The 14,140-nt window shown below is 49.5% G+C and overlaps 1 protein-coding gene across 3 annotated transcripts in view; it reads left to right on the top strand.

Moving 5' to 3' along the window:
• Nucleotides 1–14,140, top strand: part of MTMR12 (myotubularin related protein 12) — a 312,654-nt gene that overhangs the window by 153,671 nt on the left and 144,843 nt on the right. For all 3 annotated transcript variants that reach the window (XM_030193003.1, XM_030193002.1, XM_030193004.1), the window contains one exon: nt 6,548–6,641. In XM_030193003.1, coding sequence (XP_030048863.1) covers nt 6,548–6,641 — 94 coding nt within the window. The remainder of the gene's footprint in view (nt 1–6,547; nt 6,642–14,140) is intronic.

Here is a 14,140-nt window from a genome sequence, read left to right as displayed (position 1 = left end):
CTTGCTCACATTAAACGTCATCTGCCATTTAGCCGCCCAGTCTCCCAGTCTCGTAAGGTCCTCTTGTAATTTTTCACAATCCTGTCGCGATTTAACAACTTTGAATAACTTTGTGTCATCAGCAAATTTAATTGCCTCGCTAGTTACTCCCATCTCTAAATCATTTATAAATATATAGAACTAGGGGACATGAATTGAGGTTGAAGGGGGACAAACTCAGGAGTAATGTCAGGAAGTATTTTTTTCAGAGAGGATGGTGATTATGTGGAATGCCCTCCCGTGGGAGGTGGTGGAGGTGAAAACAGTAGTGGAATTCAAACGTGTGGGATAAACACAAAGGAATCCTGTTTAGAAGGAATGGATCCACGGAATCTTAGCGGAGATTAGGTGGCGACGCCAGTAATTAGGAAGCAAAACCAGTTCTGGGCAGACTTCTACGGTCTACGCCCTGATCTTAACTGAATAAATACTGCTACTACTTAACATTTCTAAAGCGCTACTAGGGTTACGCAGCGCTGTACAATTTAACATGGAAGGACAGTCCCTGCTCAAGGAGCTTACAGTCTAAAAGACAGGTGTACAATCTAGAGACAAGTGTACAATCTAAAAGACAAGTGTAGAGTCAATCTGATAGGGCATACTATATTTCTCGAAAGGTTAGGTACCGAAAGCAGCATTGAAGAGGTGAGTTTTAAACAGAGATTTGAAGATGGATAGGGAGGGGGGGGCTTGGCATAGGGGATGAGGAAGATTGTTCCAGGCATAGGGTGAGGCAAGGCAGAATGAGCGGAGCCTGGAGTTGGCAGTGGTGGAGAAGGGTACTGAAAGGAGGGATTTGTCCTGAGAGCGGAGGTTACGGGCGGGAACATGGGGGAGATGAGGGTAGAGAGGTAGTGAGGAGCCGCAGACCGGGTGCATTTGTAGGTAAGGAGGAGAAGCTTGAATTGTATGCGGTATCTGATCGGAAGCCAGTGAAATGACTTGAGGAGAGGGGTGATATGAGTATATCGGTTCTGGCGGAATATAAGACGTGCGGCAGCGTTCTGAATGGATTGAAGGGATAGATGGACTGGAGTGTAAATTTTAAGAGGTTTCGACATTAGCTTCAGAACTTAGTATAAGAAAAGTGCTTGGCAGACTTCTACGGTCTGTGCCCTGAGAAAGGCAAGGACAAATCAAACTCGGGTATACATATAAAGTATCATACACCATGTATAAAATGAGTTTATCTTGTTGGGCAGATTGGATGGACCGTACGGGTCTTTATCTGCCGTCATTTACTATGTTACTATGTCCCTATATGACTCTGCTGCCTGTATGACACGCCACCTTTTTGGCTCCAGCCACTTCAAGCAGCCTGTATGGATATTGCTGTGCTTCTGCCTCTTAATGCCTGCAACAGCCTGGATGTCTCAGGGCTTGACAGCCACGTCATTACTGTAGCTACTGCGGCTACATGCATAACATATCTTGATATTTTCACTAATGGTGCATGGCTTTTTCGGTAGACTGCCTTCACTGGTTTTTGGTGGATGACTACATATCTTTATCTACTCTGCACAACTATTTACTACGGTTTCACCGGTCACTCATATAGTGTAACCTGGTACCTCTCTTGTGCAGCCAAGGATAGAACAATCTCCTCCAGCCACAGGCTCTCGGTACAATGAAGAAATAGATGTCCACCAGTAACTTCAATCTTAAGGACTTTTATTCCATGCAGGTTTCTAGTACACAGTTCCAACAGCAGCATAGCACATACCAGGATTCCATACAGGCTCCAGTCTGGGCTCTTTATCCAGTGCACAATAAACAGTAATTCAATTCCCAAGACAAACAGTTCTTTCAGTTCATCATCACAGTTCAGTCACCAAGCAGCATTTTCTATCTTCTCTCCTCTTTACCTTCAGGAGAGTTCAATATTTTAGGGACTCCTTCTACCCAAGGGTTTTCCCCTGCATCAGCTTCACAGTGAATTCAATAATTTTGGGACTTCCTCTCACCCAAGGAATTTCAGCCTGCTTCAGTACTTTAGGGACCTCCCTGCCCAAGGGTTTTCAGCCTGCAAATACTTTAGGGACCTCCCTGCCCAAGGGTTTTCAGCCTGCAACTGCTTCTCTCCTTCTGCTTCTCTCCTGAACTGAACTCCTGGGACTCCTTCCCACCTGCCTAATCAATCCCTGGCTTCAGCTACCACAACCAATCATTCTCCTTCCATTAGCTTCCTGACACCCAAACCAGCTGAGTTAAGCATTAGACTAATGAGACCAATGATGAGCTCCTGCACACAGGGTTTCCCAACTCTCTTTCCGCCTAGTGGCAGCCACTCTACACAACCTGCCAGCTTACACCCATGTCTTCCCTGATTGCAGCTAGGAGTCCAGTCCGGGTTCTTCATCTCCTCCTCTGGCTCCTTGCCTGCAATGCCTTCTGGGACTTGTATTTCAGACTGAAACTGCCTTAACCCAACTATCCTGGATGTGACTTTATCACAATAGCTCAGGCTATATGAGCCCCTACTTTCTGTTTCTACAGACTAGGTGTTTTGTGCAACTAACTCTTTGGCACTGGCGTTTGCCACCATTGTTTGCAAAACTTTAGCAAGTTTCTCTTATGGCTTTATGCTAGGAGTAATAAGCTCCCATCTTGGATTGCCCTGTCAGAGTGTCTCATGTCTAACAACCCTTAAGCTCTCTTCTTGCTCTTAGAATGATATTTGGGGTTTTTTGTCTGAATAGGACACTCCATGGTACCAGGCCAGTTAATAAGCCATTCTCTTAGTCTCCCTTCCTTACTCTCAGCGAAAGGTAGTCCATAATTTTAATTAGTTATCAGAGATGTAGATATGGAAGCACAGTGGGTGGAGCACCATTGCTTTGGCTATTCATCATACTGAACATTCTAGCAGCACGATACCCTTTATGGGAAATTTACCTGGGACTACTTTTTATTCTTTCTCCTTCCGCTGGTGAACGGACATAGCCCATTCATTCTGGACTGGTCTGGTAGGACTCGAGAAAAGCAAAATATTTGGATGCCCAGTCTTCCAATGTCCTAAGGTCTTCTGCAGCTTTATGCATATATTTTAAGAACTTGGAATAGTTTTGTGTCATGTGCAAATTTAATCACCTCACTTGTCGTTCAGTTTCCAGATCATTTATAAGTATGTTAAATAGCACCAATTCCTGTACAGATCCCAGTGGCTCTCTACTATTCACCCTTCCATTGAGAAAAATGATCATTTAACGCTACCCTTTGTTTTCTGTCCAATATCCAATTCCTAATCCACAAAAGAACATTCCATGACACCTTAATTTTGATTTGTACCTGTCCTCTTCAGGGCACAGACTGTATAAGTCTGCAAGTAGCACATATGAGTTTATCTTGTTGGGCAGACTGGATGGAACATGTAGGTCTTTTTCTGCCGTCATCTACTATGTTACTATGTTCATTTTCTTTGGAGCCTTTCAGGAAGAACTTTGTCAACACTTTCTGAAAATCTAGATACACTACATTAACTGGCTTACGTTTATCCACGTGTTCACGCCTTCAAAGAAGTGAAGCAAATTAGTGAGTCAAGACGGGCTTACCGGTCTGTAATTTCCTGGATCACCCCGGAACCCTTTTTAAAAATCGGCGTTACATTGGCCACCCTCCAATCTTCAGGTACTACGAATGATTTTAATGCAGGTTATAGATCATTATCAGCAGATCAGCAATTCCGTGGGTTTCCCCCCCCCCCCCCCCCCCGTTTATTTAGTCTTGTGTCCCACATTATCCAAATCAAGTTTGGTTCTATGTAGCTTACAGTATAATAGGACCAGTTAACATGATTTACTTGTGTAATAAGGAACTGCAATCAACAGGCTTACGGTGTAACAAAGGACTTACTAGGACAATGAATCAAATAGAAAACTGTGTTAATCAAATAGAAAACTATATAGTTTGTTCTTTCAGTACCCTAGTGTGCATACCATCCAGTCCAGGTGATTTACTACTCCTGAATTTATTGATTTGGCTCAGTACATCTTAAAATTTATTGAAATTTCTTTCAGTTCCTTCGCTTTGTCACCCTTGAAAATCATGTCTGGTACAGGTAGATCTTGCATCGTGTTCCATAAAGACAGAAGCAAAGAATTCATTTAGTCTCTCTTCTATGGCATTGTCCTCCATGAATGCCTCTTTTGCTCCTTCTTGATGTAACGGACCTCAGATTCCCTCACAGGCTTTCTGTTCCTAATGAACCTAATAAAGGAACTTGATTCCTTCCCTTTTCCAGAAGTCCATCTTTCTGTTCAGACCATAATGTGTACCATCGAAGGTTGGTACTGCTACTAACAATTAAAAAAGGTAATTAAAGCTTATTTATTTGTACATCCTTTTAAATGAGTTTATATGTAGTATTTTTCAAGCAGTTTTTCAACTTATTTTCTCTGTTTTCTTAATTTCATTCTGTGCAATTTATGGTATAGAATTTTAGGTTACTGTATGCTTTTATTTATGGTGATTTGTCTTTATAGCACTTGATATACTGTATGTGATCCCTGCGGCAACTATGCGGTTTGCAATTTCTATTACAAGTACTTTGCACTGTCCCTCATGGGCTCACAATCTAAGTTATTTATTGTACCTGGGTCAGTGGAGGGCTAAGTGACTTGCTCATCATAGTCACACAGAGCTGCAGAGGGAATTAAACCTGTTTCTCCAGGTCCACAACCCACTGCATTAACCATTAAGCTATTCCACTCATCCTCCTATATAATAACTAGTAAAAAAAGGCCCGTTTCTTACACAAATGAAACGGGCGCTAGCAAGGTTTGAGAGAGTGTATGTGAGAGTGACTGTGTGTGAGAAAGAGAGAGTGAATGTGCGAGTGTGTGTGTGTGAGAGAGAGTGAGTCTGGGTGCGAGTGTGTGTGTGAGAATGAGAGTGTGTGTAAGTGCGTATGTGAGGCACAGTATGAGAGAGAGTGTGTTTCACACAGATACAGTGTGTGCGAGAGAGAGAGTGTGTGTGAGACACAGACTCTGTGAGACTGAGTGTATGAGACCAAGAGAGTGTGTGAGTGACTGTGTGACACATAGAGAGTGAATGTGATACAGTGTGAGACATAAGAGTGTGTGAGAGTGAGAGAAAGACATTGACTGTGAGAGAGAGAGAGTGTGTGTGACATAGATACCTCCCCCCCCCCTTCTCTGGCGTCAGGCCCCCATCCCTCCCTCTCTCTGATGTCAGGACCCCCCCCTCTCTCTCTGGTGTCTGAGCGTTACTGCGCAGGACGCTGAGCTCTGGCTGTGCTTCAAGGAACTGACCAATCCTATTTAATAGAATGCACCTCCAACATTCTGAAGCCGAGAAACCTCGTGTGGTTGGTCACTTCTGCTTGTGACGAACCCGGAAGAACGTGATGTCAATTCAGGAGATGGATGCAGAGAGCAGGAATGCCTCAGCCATGCAGTCAGCTTCAGAATGTTGGAGGTGCGTTTTATTATATAGGATTCTCACCTCCAACGTTCTGTCTTGCTGCCTGTGACCGTGGCTCATTCCGAGTAGGTCAGGACGGCTCTGTAGATCAGGCTGACATCACCGTAGCCATTAATGATGTCAACTTCAGAACCCGGGGGGAAAAAATACATGCCTCACAGCTGATCCATGTCCAGAGAAGGGTCGCTGGACATGGGTGGCTGGAGGGGGGGGGGCAGGGGAGAGAGGAGGGTTGCTGGACATGGGTGGCTGAAGGGGGGGCAGGGGAGAGAGGAGGGTCACTGGACATGGGTGGGGGCAGGGGAGAGAGGAGGGTCGCTGGACGTGGGTGGCTAGAGGGGGGGCAGGGGGAGAGGAGGGTCGCTAGACCTCGGTAGCTGCAGGGGAGCCGAGGAAAACCTTGCTAGCGCCCGTTTCATTTGTGTCAGAATCGGGCATTTTTTACTAGTTGTTTAAATAAACGAGTAAGAAGTTGTATTTTATTGATCAAACATCTGGAGGAAATCCATTTTAAGTTAGTTCTTAACTTTTCATTTTCTTAAAACAAAAAAAAAATATTAAACTGAGTAGATAGGTGTGTTTAGGTTATTTCATATCTTTTTCATCTCTTGGTAATCTTATGTATGTATGCAAAATTCTGTAGGTTATTTCCTAATATTTGCATCTAAGTGCCAAATTTTGTACAAGTAATATGATTTTTAACCAAATACTCAAACTATTATGTTCTACCTTTACAAGTACTTTTTAGTGAGGGATGTTTTTACTAAAACTTGGCACATACTAACAAAATTAGTGTGCACTAAATGTTAAGAAGCGCATAGGTACAAAAAGGCTAGCCATAGGAGCCAGCTCTGTGGGCGCTGGAGCGCACCCCCTGTATTTAAGCAAACATATTAATTTGTCCAGGGAGAGGTCATTTCCATTGGGTTTAACATTCCCAATCATTTTGAAAAGTTGGCTCCTATGCTGCTTAGCATTTAGCGCATGCTGCAGTTTATCTCAGACGTTGTCTTTGTATTTTTTGTCATGCTGTATGTGAAATGTTCTGTTGGTTCTTTCTCAGATTGTCAGTGGGATAATTCACCATACACAGAGCCCCATCCTCCACAAGCGTCTGTTTCTGTTCTCTTATGCAGCATCTGCTCCACACTATATAGGTAAGAGATTACAGGATTTTTTTTTCTCTCTTCCTTTCTCCACCTCTCCCTCCAAACTTCTGTAGGGACCAGGTGTATTTATCTATTTTCTTACATTGTACAAGATTATTCGCCTTTTTCTAGATTTCTAGATCCTGATTTCAGAACAATATATTCCCTACCATTGCTGGTTGAAGAGCTGTTACTCATATTACAGAACTAATTTTAGAAAACATTTCTAAATCAATTTTTCACCCTATAGAGGAGATATAAATTTGTTGTAAACCGCTTTAAAACTTAATGTATTAAGATCAGGGTTTTTTTTTTTTGTTCCGATACAGCTTACTGGCACCTTTTTTCCCTTCCTCACCTCTCTCCTGCGGCCACAGCTGCTTTTCCAAATGAGCAGCAGCAGCGGCCAAAGCAAGAAGACATGGGGCTGCAGTGCTAGGACACACGCTGTCGGCTCTGCTGATCCCCTGCCCCGGAACAGGAAGCTGATGTCAGATGGGCAGGGGATTGGCAGAGCCAAACGTTCGCATCTGAGCACTGCGGCCTTGCGCCTTTTACTCCTTGATTTGCCTGCCACTGTTGCTGTTTATTGGGAGAAGCATCAGTGGCTGCAGGAGAGATTTTGGATGGGAGAGAGGAGGCAAGGGGAGAAATGCTGGATGGATGGGAGAGAGGAGGCAAGGGGATAAATGCTGGATGGATGGGAGAGACGAGGCAAGGGGAGAAATGCTGGATGGATGGGAGAGACGAGGCAAGGGGAGAAATGCTGGATGGATGGGAGAGACGAGGCAAGGGGAGAAATGCTGGATGGATGGGAGAGACGAGGCAAGGGGAGAAATGCTGGATGGATGGGAGAGACGAGGCAAGGGGAGAAATGCTGGATGGATGGGAGAGACGAGGCAAGGGGAGAAATGCTGGATGGAAGTGGGGTTGAGAGAGGAGGCAAATGTTGGATGGGAGAAGAAAAGGGGGCAAATGCTGGATGGATCTTTGGAGGAGAGAGAGGGGGCATATGTTGGCTGGAAGTGGGGAGGAAAGAGGGGCAAGTGCTGGGTGGATATGGGGAGGAGAGGAGGGGCAGTGCTGAATCAAAGGGAGGAAAGAGGGGGCACACAATGGAAGTGGGGAGGAGAAAGGAAGAAATGCTGGATGAAAGTGGGGAAGAGAGGGGCAAGCTATAGGTACACAGTCAAAAAAGGGAAATTGAAGATTGGATAGTAAGAAAGAACTAAGTGTGGACAAAGGCAGAAAATAAAATCGAACAAAGCTGAAAGGAAAAGGAGGAGAGAAAAATGACAAATATGAGATCCTGGCAATAGAGTTAAGAGAAGATGAGGAAAGTAGAAACCAGAAACTGGGACCAATGCAGTTACAAAAACATTCATGGCCAGACAACAGAGGTAGAAAAAAACAGTTATATTTAGTTTAAGATATATTCTCCGAGGACAAGCAGGCTGCTTGTTCTCACTGATGGGTGACGTCCTCGGCAGCCCCTCCAATCGGAATCTTCCTAGCAAAGTCCTTTGCTAGCTCTCGCGCGCACGCGCGCACCGCGCATGCGCGGCCGTCTTCCCGCCCGAAACCGGCTCGAGCCGGCCAGTCTTCTTTCGTCCGCACTCGGTACGGCTATGTTTTTTGCCGTGTTGAGCCCCAGAGAGTCGACCTCGCGCGTCCGTTTTCTAATCGACGTGTTTTTTCTTCGGAAAAGTTTCTTTTCGTTCGGAAAGTGCTCCGGAAACCCCCTTGGGTTTCGTTTGCCCCTTCCCGTATTTCCAGTTTTTGCCCCGGTAAGTTTTCTTTCGTTGTCGGGGTAGGCCTCTTTTCGGCCTCGGTCGAGATTTTTCTCCCTTAAAGTTTTGGTGCTCCAAATTCGTCATTTCGGATTTTGACTTCGCCGGCGTGATTTTTCCGCCCATGACATCGAAGCCTTCCAGCGGCTTCAAGAAGTGCACCCAGTGCGCCCGGGTAATCTCGCTCACTGATAGGCACTCTTCGTGTCTTCAGTGTCTGGGGGCCGAGCACCGTCCCCAGAACTGTAGTCTGTGTTCCCTCTTACAAAGGCGGACTCAAGTAGCGAGATTGGCCCAGTGGAACGTTTTGTTCTCGGGCTCTTCGTCGGCATCGGCACCGGGGTCATCGTGTGCATCGACGTCATCAGCGTCCAGACCTTCTTCCTTGGCTGCCAGTGCATCGAGTGCATCGAGGCATCGGCCCTCTGCATCGGCGCCGAGACATCGGATAGCTGCATCGACGTCGGTGGTACCGGGACCTCGTCTCCTGATGTCGTCGGACGGTGGTGCATCGAGTGGAGTGCAGGTGAGGGCTGTCCATTCCCCTGCTGGTGGCGGTGAGCCCTCGGGTGGGTCTCCTCCTACCCTGAGGGCTCCTGCGGTACAGCCCCCCCGAGACCGACCTCCTTCGGCCTCGGCCCCGAGGAAGCGACGGCTGGATTCTACGTCCTCCTCGTCGGTGCCGGGGAGCTCCGGTGACATGCTTCGGAAGAAGTCGAAGAAGCATCGACACCGGTCCCCTCCCCGCGTCGGCACCGAGAGCTCTGGGTCGCCGAGGGAGTCGGCACCCAGCAGGCATCGGCACCGAGAGGACCGCTCACCCTCTGTTCAGGAGGTGTCGATGCGCTCCACTCTGGACAGCCCGGAACAGCCTCCACGCCCGGAACAGGTTCTGACGTCGACGCCTGCATCGACCTCCATGCCTTTCTCTGCAGCCGCTCTGAACGAGAGCCTCCGGGCCGTTCTCCCAGAGATTCTGGGAGAGCTGTTGCGCCCTACCCCTCCGGTACCGGCGGTGCTTGCGCCTCCGGTACCGTCGAGCGTGGCGCCGGCTGGCCCATCGCCCGGGGTGAGGTCCCCGACGTCGGTACCGCGTGCGGTGCCGACTGCGGCCACCTCCCAGGAGGGCTCCCCGACTACGTCGGCGGAGGGAGCTTCGCCGATGCGGGCGAGGGAGTCTACCTCTCGACGCCCCCATCGTGGACGTGGCTCCACGGAGTCGAGCCGGGCACGGTTGCAGACGCAGGTCCGTGAACTTGTGTCTGACACCGAGGGTGAGGCCTCGTGGGAGGAGGAAGAAGACCCCAGATATTTCTCTGACGAGGAGTCTGAGGGTCTACCTTCTGATCCCACTCCCTCTCCTGAAAGACAGCTTTCTCCTCCCGAGAGTCTGTCTTTTGCTTCCTTTGTCCGGGAGATGTCTACGGCCATCCCCTTCCCGGTGGTTGTGGAGGACGAGCCCAGGGCTGAAATGTTTGAGCTCCTGGACTATCCTTCTCCACCTAAGGAAGCGTCCACTGTTCCCCTGCACCATGTCCTCAAAAAGACATTGCTGGCGAACTGGACCAAGCCTTTAACTAATCCCCACATCCCCAAGAAGATCGAGTCCCAGTACCGGATCCATGGGGACCCAGAGCTGATGCGCACTCAGTTGCCTCACGACTCTGGAGTTGTGGATCTGGCCCTAAAGAAGGCTAAGAGTTCTAGGGAGCATGCTTCGGCGCCCCCGGGCAAAGACTCTAGAACCTTAGACTCCTTTGGGAGGAAGGCCTACCATTCCTCTATGCTCGTGGCCAAAATTCAGTCTTACCAGCTCTACACGAGCATACACATGCGGAATAATGTGCGACAGTTGGCGGGCTTGGTTGATGCTCTTCCCCCTGAGCAAGCCAAGCCTTTTCAGGAGGTGGTCAGGCAGCTGAAGGCGTGCAGAAAATTCCTGGCCAGAGGAGTTTATGACACTTTTGATGTTGCGTCCAGGGCCGCTGCTCAAGGTGTGGTGATGCGCAGGCTCTCATGGCTGCGTGCCGCCGACCTGGAGAATAGAATCCAGCAGCGGATTGCGGACTCGCCTTGCCGTGCGGACAACATTTTTGGAGAAAAAGTCGAGCAGGTGGTAGAGTCTCTCCACCAGCGGGACACCGCATTCGACAAGTTCTCCCGCCGGCAGCCTTCAGCTTCTACCTCTACAGGTAGACGATTTTTCGGGGGAAGGAAGGCTGTTCCCTATACTTCTGGTAAGCGTAGGTACAATCCTCCTTCCCGACAGCCTGCGGCCCAGGCTAAGCCCCAGCGCGCTCGCTCTCGTCAGCAGCGTGCGCCTCAGCAAGGCCCCGCGGCTCCCCAGCAAAAGCAAGGGGCGAGCTTTTGACTGGCTCCAGCAGAGCATAGCCGACATCCAAGTGTCAGTGTCGGGCGACCTGCCAGTCGGAGGGAGGTTGAAAGCTTTTCACCAAAGGTGGCCTCTCATAACCTCCGATCAGTGGGTTCTGCAAATAGTCCGGCAAGGATACACCCTCAATTTGGCCTCCAAACCTCCAAATTGTCCACCGGGAGCTCAGTCTTACAGCTTCCAGCACAAGCAGGTACTTGCAGAGGAACTCTCCGCCCTTCTCAGCGCCAATGCGGTCGAGCCCGTGCCATCCGGGCAAGAAGGGCTGGGATTCTATTCCAGGTACTTCCTTGTGGAAAAGAAAACAGGGGGGATGCGTCCCATCCTAGACCTAAGGGCCCTGAACAGATATCTCGTAAAAGAAAAGTTCAGGATGCTTTCCCTGGGCACCCTTCTCCCCATGATTCAGCAAAACGATTGGCTATGCTCTCTGGACTTGAAGGATGCCTACACACACATCCCGATACTGCCAGCTCACAGGCAGTATCTGCGATTTCAGTTGGGCACACGCCACTTCCAGTACTGTGTGCTACCCTTTGGGCTCGCCTCTGCGCCCAGGGTGTTCACAAAGTGCCTAGCTGTGGTAGCAGCGGCACTTCGCAGGCTGGGGGTGCACGTGTTCCCATATCTCGACGATTGGCTGGTGAAGAACACATCCGAGGCAGGAGCCCTGCAGTCCATGCAGATGACTATTCGCCTCCTGGAGCTACTGGGGTTTGTGATAAATTATCCAAAGTCCCATCTTCTCCCAGTGCAGAAGCTCGAATTCATAGGAGCTCTGCTGGATTCTCGGACGGCTCGCGCCTATCTCCCAGAGGCGAGGGCCAGCAACTTGTTGTCCCTCGTCTCGCGGGTGCGAGCGTCCCAGCAGATCACAGCTCGGCAGATGTTGAGATTGCTGGGCCACATGGCCTCCACAGTCCATGTGACTCCCATGGCCTGTCTTCACATGAGATCTGCTCAATGGACCCTAGCCTCCCAGTGGTTTCAGGCTGCTGGGGGTCTAGAAGACGTGATCCACCTGTCCATGAGTTTTCTCGAATCCCTGTATTGGTGGACAATCTGGTCCAATTTGACTCTGGGACGTCCTTTCCAAATTCCTCAGCCACAAAAAGTGCTGACAACGGATGCGTCTCTCCTGGGATGGGGAGCTCATGTCGATGGGCTTCACACCCAAGGAAGCTGGTCCCTCCAGGAACGCGGTCTACAGATCAATCTCCTGGAGTTGCGAGCGATCTGGAACGCTCTGAAGGCTTTCAGAGATCGGCTGTCCCACCAAATTATCCAAATTCAGACAGACAACCAGGTTGCCATGTACTATGTCAACAAGCAGGGGGGCACCGGATCTCGCCCCCTGTGTCAGGAAGCCGTCAGCATGTGGCTCTGGGCTCGCCGTCAAGGCATGGTGCTCCAAGCCACATATCTGGCAGGCGTAAACAACAGTCTGGCCGACAGGTTGAGCAGGATTATGCAACCTCACGAGTGGTCGCTCAACTCCCGAGTGGTGCGCCAGATCTTCCAAGCGTGGGGCACCCCCTTGGTGGATCTCTTCGCATCTCGAGTGAACCACAAAGTCCCTCAGTTCTGTTCCAGGCTTCAGGCCAACGGCAGACTGGCATCGGATGCCTTCCTCCTGGATTGGGGGGAAGGCCTGCTGTATGCTTATCCTCCCATTCCTCTGGTGGGGAAGACTTTGTTGAAACTCAAACAAGACCGAGGCACCATGATTCTGATTGCTGCTTTTTGGCCGCGTCAGATCTGGTTCCCTCTTCTTCTGGAGTTATCCTCCGAAGAACCGTGGAGATTGGAGTATTTTCCGACCCTCATCACGCAGAACGAAGGGGCTCTTCTGCATCCCAGCCTCCGGTCCCTGGCTTTCACGGCCTGGATGTTGAGAGCGTAGACTTTGCCTCTTTGGGTCTGTCAGAGGGTGTCTCCCGCGTCTTGCTTGCTTCCAGGAAAGATTCCACCAAGAGGAGTTACTTCTTTCTGTGGAGGAGGTTTGCCGTCTGGTGTGACAGCAAGGCCCTAGCTCCTCGCTCTTGTCCTACACAGACCCTGCTTGAATACCTTCTGCACTTGTCTGAGTCTGGTCTCAAGACCAACTCTGTAAGAGTTCACCTTAGCGCAATCAGTGCATACCATTACCATGTGGAAGGTAAGCCGATCTCGGGACAGCCTTTAGTTGTTCGCTTCATGAGAGGTTTGCTTTTGTCAAAGCCCCCTGTCAAGCCTCCTACAGTGTCATGGGATCTCAATGTCGTTCTCACCCAGCTGATGAAACCTCCTTTTGAGCCACTGAATTCCTGCCATCTGAGGTACTTGACCTGGAAGGTCATTTTCTTGATGGCAGTTACTTCAGCTCGTAGGGTCAGTGAGCTTCAGGCCCTGGTAGCCCAGGCTCCTTACACCAAATTTCATCATAACAGAGTAGTCCTCCGCACTCACCCTAAGTTCTTGCCAAAGGTCGTGTCGGAGTTCCATCTGAACCAGTCAATTGTCTTGCCAACATTCTTTCCCCGTCCTCATTCCTGCCCTGCTGAACGTCAGCTGCACACATTGGACTGCAAGAGAGCATTGGCCTTCTACCTGGAGCGGACACAGCCCCACAGACAGTCCGCCCAATTGTTTGTTTCTTTTGATCCCAATAGGAGGGGAGTGCCTGTAGGGAAACGCACCATATCCAATTGGCTAGCAGATTGCATTTCCTTCACTTACGCCCAGGCGGGGCTGGCTCTTGAGGGTCATGTCACGGCTCATAATGTTAGAGCCATGGCTGCGTCGGTAGCCCACTTGAAGTCAGCCTCCATTGAAGAAATTTGCAAAGCTGCGACGTGGTCATCTGTCCACACATTCACATCTCATTACTGCCTGCAACAGGATACCCGACGCGACAGTCGGTTCGGGCAGTCAGTTCTTCAGAACCTGTTTGGGCTTTAGGATCCAACTCCACCCCCCGAGGGCCCTGTTTGTTCTGTTCCAGGCTGCACTCTCAGTTAGTTGGTAAATTTTTTAGGTCAATCTCAGTTATGTCCTCGCCGTTGCGAGGTCCAATTGACCATGGTTGTTGTTTTGAGTGAGCCTGGGGGCTAGGGATACCCCATCAGTGAGAACAAGCAGCCTGCTTGTCCTCGGAGAAAGCGAATGCTACATACCTGTAGAAGGTATTCTCCGAGGACAGCAGGCTGATTGTTCTCACAAACCCGCCCGCCTCCCCTTTGGAGTTGTGTCTTCCCTTGAAGTATCTTGTCTTGTTACATACTGGACTGGCCGGCTCGAGCCGGTTTCGGGCGGGAAGACGGCCGTGCATGCACGGTGCGCGCGGG

This window comes from Microcaecilia unicolor, chromosome 2 (assembly GCF_901765095.1).
Source record: "Microcaecilia unicolor chromosome 2, aMicUni1.1, whole genome shotgun sequence".
Classification (NCBI taxonomy): domain Eukaryota; kingdom Metazoa; phylum Chordata; class Amphibia; order Gymnophiona; family Siphonopidae; genus Microcaecilia; species Microcaecilia unicolor.
Note: the sequence above shows the minus strand (reverse complement) of the source record. Positions and strands in the feature narration are given on the sequence as shown.